At 38.6% G+C, this 6,793-nt stretch overlaps 1 protein-coding gene across 2 annotated transcripts; it reads right to left on the bottom strand.

The window, feature by feature from the left end:
* Window positions 1–379: 379 nt before the first annotated feature.
* Window positions 380–4,670, bottom strand: LOC129751771 (tyrosine-protein kinase transmembrane receptor Ror2). 2 transcript variants are annotated; one of them, XM_055747473.1, is made up of 5 exons: window positions 4,533–4,670; window positions 3,931–4,436; window positions 3,084–3,363; window positions 2,769–3,011; window positions 380–2,707 (listed from the first exon to the last, which is right to left on the bottom strand). In XM_055747473.1, exons 2-5 carry the CDS (start codon window positions 4,303–4,305, stop codon window positions 1,536–1,538), a joined length of 2,070 nt encoding a protein of 689 aa, XP_055603448.1. In that variant the 5' UTR covers window positions 4,306–4,436; window positions 4,533–4,670; the 3' UTR covers window positions 380–1,535. The 2 variants fall into 2 exon arrangements, with proteins under 2 accessions (XP_055603448.1, XP_055603449.1); XM_055747474.1 differs by having other exon boundaries at window positions 3,931–4,460; window positions 4,533–4,656.
* Window positions 4,671–6,793: the final 2,123 nt, after the last annotated feature.

The following is a 6,793-nucleotide window of genomic DNA, read 5'->3' as shown; positions in this document are numbered from 1 at the left end:
GAATTGAAGGTAAAACAGTCATAACTTAATTTTCCGAAAAGTTTCTGTTTTTTTTTTGTTTTTTTGAAGGATTATTGATCCGCCACTAAATACGCTCCATAGAGACATTTCGCTATCTGGAAAGGGCTCGTTCAAATGGTCAGAAACTTGGAAGTTGTTTCAGCGATTGAGTGCAGTAGATCAAGGCCTGACATGTGATAAAGGATGACATGTTAAATTTCCAAAATTCAATTCTCTGGAAAGAATTCCGACGCGACTTCATAGCTGGATTTTCGTGGTTTTAAATGCCAAATACGTCTCAGATAGGAATAAAAACTTTCGGATCCGTAACTGAAACTACTTCATCTTTATGGAGACAAACACATTTATATTCTATTTGTTCGTGAAACACATCTCATTTGTTCAATATATATTCTTACATCATCGGGTGGAGTTTTGTTTTATGGTCGCTTAGCAGTAAATCGAATGGTCATTTTTTGGATTTATACATAAAGCCCCACGCTTGGTTTGCAATCGCGCCTGTTGTCCTCTGTGTTTACAAATAAATTAGTGATAGAAGTTTCCGAAGGTTGCGGCATACGCTGTTTCAAGATGTTTTTAAAAACATTTTTTCAAGCTAAATGCAACCATTGTACACTTCTTCCAGCAATGAATGAGATTTTACATAGGACGAGTGGCGGCTTTTTTGCTCATTGACTAGGTATAAAAATAGCTTAATATTATTCTTATTCTGCATTGAACTTTACCTTTCCAGGATTAATTTTTTTTGTAGGGATTAATTTTCAGATTTTTTGTTTATGCATATAAAATTATTAATTCAAAGCTAGTAGAAACGGGGATAACTAATACTGTGGTTGTTATGAATACTATACAACTGATATTTTGAACAACACGCTTGAATATAAAAACGGTAATTGGGAAATGGATTTGAACCAACTGCTATATATGTTATAGGTAGTCGTAAATGCACAATTGTTATTCATTAGTCTACAGTTCTTCGGTTTCTTGAAACTTATTTCTATTTCTACTGGTTTTAATGCGTTGATCAGACAGAGGGGTATCATTAAATTATTGTTCAGTTCATTTTTTAAATAGCTAGTTTGGTTTTGTGAATGTATTATACTTTAACATCAATGATATGCAGAATGAGAGATGAAAAAGTTAAAATAAACCGATGATGAAATAACGCGACGAACCTTTTTTATGTTAGCTTGGTGTTTTAAAGCCATCCAAAGTGGATAGGCCGATGCAAGCTTATTCATTATTTGGAAAGGTTTTTGAATAAAAGTGTTCCTCTTGCATCTGGTTGTCGGGATTTTCAACAGCCGCAAGCTAACTCGTTACAAGCATTCTAAATATTTAAGGTGTATCTATCAAAATCAATATCCGCGTAACTATTGAATAAATAAATTCGATTGTAAAATAAGTATAAAAACAAAATCAGTCAAAAAGGAGTTAAAATAATCGATTAACTATTCATAATGCAAATAAGTGCATAAAATGTCATGCTCAAGATGAGATTATCATGTTGACTACTACATCAACATCTTGCCATCAAAATCGGCTCGTATCTGTTGAAGTTTCTGATATATAGAGGGAAAGCTAGGTCGATCGACTGGTTTCCTACTCCAACATTTTCGCATCAAATCATACACCGTGAGTGGTGTGTTTTCTGGACAACTTAGCATATTTCCTTCCTTGACAAATTTGACGACCTCTTCGTGGGTCATTCCGTAATACGGTTGCATGGCGAATGAGAAAATTTCCCAAAGACATACTCCATACGCCCAAACATCTGACTCAATCGTGTATTTATTATATAAAATACTTTCCAAAGGCATCCAACGAATTGGTATGGCATCATTCTCATCACCCTTGTAATAATCTTGAAGATAGATTTTATGCGACAGACCAAAATCGGCTATCTTAACAACCATATTATCGTCAATTAAACAGTTACGTGTAGCTAGATCTCGATGCACAAATTTTCTCTCCGACAAGTACACCATACCGGAAGCTATTTGGAAAGCTATACTGAGAAGATCGCCATGTGAAAGCTCGGTGCTTATGTTATCGGCTCGGTTCTGGTGAGCAAAAGGAGAGCATTGGCGTAAGAATTCATTCAAATCTCCACGAGCCATGAACTCGAAAAGCAAACACATGGGTCTTCCAATAGCACAGACTCCCAAAAGCTTCACAATATGCGGATGATCGAATTCAGCCAACAGGCAAGCCTCGCGTTCGAAATCGACCTGTAAATCTTGACTAGCTTCGTCCTTTAACATCTTTACGGCTACTAATGTAAAGTCTTCTCCTGAAACCAACCCGGGTGCTTTGGCTTGGAAAACTCGCCCAAACGCGCCCTGTCCTAAATCTTTGATGTAAATAATATTGTTCCGCGGAAATTCTAGCTTTTCTAACTTGGGATTGAGCTGAGCACCAGTTCTGTGATAGTTAACATTGCTAGGCAGTTTGTTTATATCTATTCCTTGCGTATCCTGAGTGGACGTTGTATTATAGCCTGTACTACCTTGTCGTCTGTTACGATTATAGCGAGTAATTCGATAGCACAGAAATACCATCAGATGAAGTAATACAATTGCGACAAATCCAATTCCTGATAGAAGAAATATCATCGATGGTGTGAACACTGACTCCATAACTATGCTGACCGGTCTCTTGGTAGCACTCATGTCGGTCGAATTGGCTGCGAATAAAAAAAATGTTTTAATAAACAAAAAATAAGGAGAATAATACAACCAACTTACGGCACAGTGGAATATCGCAAGCCTGCCAACGAACGGTTTTGTCCATAGTGTAGCACCAGGGGGTCGGCTCTTCTCCACCAGCATTTCGGCAGTAATTTTCAGCATCCAACAACTCCGCAAACACTAAGGGCGGTTTGTGGTGTGAATGTGGTTCCTGTGAGTCCCATTTCTGACAAGGAATGCCAGTAGACGTTGTGTTTGCCGTACCCAAGTAATAACGACCGTTACCCATCCGACAATCGTCTGAAATAGAACCCAAAAGAATGTTCTGCTTATTACTGGGAGGAACAAGTGATTCGAATTTTCATTACTCACATGTGACTTCTTCCTGGATCAGTTCTGTTAAACCAACGTGAGAGCAGGTTGATGGGCGCGCGCTTCTATTGTATCGTGGAAGATCTTCACAGTTTGGTAGACGAAAGTGTCCCCGAGACTTTATGATATCTCCTCTTTCCTTCTTCTCCTCAATCAGAGCCCAGTCGTTGTAGCAGAACTGCAAATGGGTTGCGACACAATCTTCGTAACATAGCGGAAGACGCACCGTAACGCCATCTTTTATCACACATTGCGGAAAAGCGTATGCACATAAGAGTTTCTGTAAAGATTAAGCAAAGATTAAATTTGTAGTTTATTGTTCACAAACTTCTTAGGAAAACACTTGTGTACAAATATAAGGTAACGGACTTATTCTGGACAACCTTGTCTAGCTCTTATAAGAAGAAACTTATCATGAAAAAAATTAGTGCTATGTACCTATTTAGTGTCCAAGCTTCAATTTGTTAAAAAATTTCATAATAGATTGCTTTATAGGAGAGCTAAATAAGGTGGTCCAACATAAGTCCCCTGTCCCAACATAAGTTAACAAGAAAACATAAAAACTGTTCAAAGCCCTCTTGAAAACAATCCAGTGAATAAGCCTGCTTTTTCGATGAAGGATATCACAGCTAAGGATATGTTTTCTTGCGAGCATACTAGTTTTCCTCCGTCTCAGGTCGTACACAGGTTCGTCCGAATCGTAGTTCTTCCGACTCCATTGTTTAATTTGATTATGCCAACACGTCGATGGACTTCGGTCCATTCGTGTATATTTAAAGATCATCAACTTAAAGCTGATGATATCTGAACTTCAATAAAGAAGGAATGCTTTTAATATCAAACTCACCTCAGCTGCCGGTCTGCAATAATCGGTCAAATCATTAATGAGATCCCTGAATAATGCCGCGGTAATTTTTTCATTTTCCCATCCTCCTGTGCCATCGGTTCGGCTGTACCACACCTGGCGGCTGTTGACAAACGATTTGCATACTTTCCCATTGTACGGAGCACAATATCCGGCTTCCTCATCGGGCGGATCGTCCCAATCTTCAATCCCCACCCCAATGGCGCCAGCAGCCGCCGCCGTTATTGACGGCAGCCTTCCTCTGTCATCCTTGTCTCTGAGTTGTTTACCCCCATCATTTGCTGCATATCCGGGTGTGGTTCCAATTAGTAGCAGCAGTAACACAGCCAGCCAAAACAATGCCACCGGTTGTTTCATCGAGAGAGTATTTATCTTGTCTTGTTAGCTTTTTCTGCCTGGTGCAAATTTCTTCCTCCACCGAAGCCCAGTTAGAAGAATGTATTTTTTGCTGCTTCTGCGTCCACCCGTTGTCCTTTTTCTGACTTTTACTGAAAGAAGACGGAGGGAAAGCCCTTTTTGTTATCCTCGATATATCGATGAACCATATCCATAATGAAAGAAAACCATCAATGTAATATACACACCTATCGTTCCATTGTGAAACTTATCATTAACAGCAGTTTTCAAAGAATTCTCACAAGGAAAAAAGCAATTTTTAGCTAAACTTTTCTTTTGAGTTCACTGGCATCAAAATGTGTACACTTTTTTCTTTTTCTTTTTGACGTTCGTGCAAAGCACAAACACCAATGCACAGCGACGTTTTAAGGTGCAGTAGAAATATTTTTTATAGGAGATGCTGAACATGTTTGATTCAGAGATTCTCCATTATTGTTTAAGAATTTTAAAATTAAGCATTCTTCAATGTTAAAAATCACTTTACAAAGATTTTATTCTTTCCAGAAAAGTTTGCTTCACCCGTTTTAGCATCAGCGCCAATGCATCCTTAAGCTTCATTTAGTGTCGATTAGCGCTACTTTTAAAGGACCATTTACAGTTCGTGTGTAAATGAAGATGAAAAATCTGTTGCATAACTGCCATGGTTTTGTAACATAATGGAATCGGTCAAAAAAGTTTAAACGAAATTCCAACTGGTCTTAGTGTTTTTTTTATTATTATTTTAAAACTTAGTGTTTAAAACCTAAAGAATTGTTTTTTTTTCGATTCCCCGCCATGATTAAACTCCGCAAGAAAATCAGGGAATTGGAAACAATAACAGTTCTAAGGGGTTTTAATTGTTTTAATTTCGTCGGTGGTAATTTTGTCTTTCATCCATTCCCCAACGATTCCAAGATGATGCAGCAGCTTCAGGTTGTTGATCAGTATCTGCTAATTAAAGAGATTATAGGCACAGAGAACAGAGTTCGGGCTGGAGCTCAAAACGTGTGTGAGAAAATCAACCTAAGTTTCAAACCAAATTCGTAAGTGGACTAACATCCATAAGATGTCGCTAGCAATAACCCTATTTTTTTCATTTTATCGACACACTTAGAAATTAATACTCATCGCTTATCTCAAAGGAGGCCAGTGCAATATATGATAGTAACACATTTTTTTGTGTAATAAATTATAAAAACATCATGATTTAAAAAAATGCAAATCGTATTTCAATCACACTTTAATCGCTGTCATATTCCCCAGCTTATGTTCCATATTGAATTGAAAGTTGAATTCCAAGTTTGAAAGAATGGGCTGGGATTTTACTATCAGTACAGAGTTTTCTAGAACAGAAAATGTGAACATAAATGTTATAATTGTAAATTATGGGTCGATATTCCGGTTGATGTTGCCTGAGATGGATACATGAAGACTTGTAACTCAGTAATCAGTAGAAATGAATAAAGTTATTATTATTAATCATGAGTTACAAGTCCTCATGTATCGATCTCAGGTAACATCAACCGGAATATCGACCCATAATTTACAATTATAACATTTATGTTCACATTCTCTGTTCTAGAAAACTTGGAATTCAACTTTAAATTCAGCGTCTATATTGATTGAACAATATGGGGCATATGACAGCGATTAAAGTTTGAATGAAATATGATTTGCATTTTTTTTAAATCATGATGTTTTTAAAATTTGCTACACAAAAATTTGTGTTAATGTCATATATTGCACTGGCCTCCTTTGAGATAAGCGATGAGTATTAATTTCTAAGCGTGTCGAAAAAATGAAAAAATAGGTGTACTGGTAGCGACATCTTATGGATGTTAGTCCACTTACGAATTTGGTTTGAAACTTAGGTTGGTATTCTCACACACGTTTTCAACACATTTTTGTTCGGGGCTCGATGTCTGTTCTCTGTGTTATAGGCTCGTTACTGCTAATGCCTCCTTTAGCGTCATCTGGTGTCGACCAGGGTTCAACAAAACGCACTCTTTCAAACGCGCGCGGCACACGCAAACCATTTCTCTCGAGCGAAACACTTCTTCGTTTGCGTTCTGGCCGTTGACGCGCTCTCGCTCGAAACAAAAACACGCTCGCTCAATCTTTTCCCCTCGTTCTCGTCGACGAGATGCTCTATCCGAAATCTGCGCGAGCAGCCGAGTCAAACAGGCACGGCTAGCTCTCGCGCGTCCTAATCGAGCGGCGGGTGAGGCCTCTCTTTTGGATCAAAGAACAGCACGCAGCGGCCCACAATGAAGCGCGCAGCGGCTCTCCGAATTGGCCGAGGCGGCCCTCTTTTTGTCACCGGGCGGCGCGCACGGGCTCGAGTGAGGGCCTTTTGTTCGTTCATGTTTCTGTTTGCAGTGCCGATTGAGAAATCTGTGTGTATGATTTTATCAACAGGATAGTTGAAACATATGTAAGCGCGCAATGGGATATGGCGGAGGGTTATAAG

The sequence above is a fragment of the Uranotaenia lowii genome, chromosome 3 (assembly GCF_029784155.1).
Source record: "Uranotaenia lowii strain MFRU-FL chromosome 3, ASM2978415v1, whole genome shotgun sequence".
In the NCBI taxonomy this organism is placed as follows: domain Eukaryota; kingdom Metazoa; phylum Arthropoda; class Insecta; order Diptera; family Culicidae; genus Uranotaenia; species Uranotaenia lowii.
This window is presented reverse-complemented; position numbering and strand designations above follow the sequence as displayed.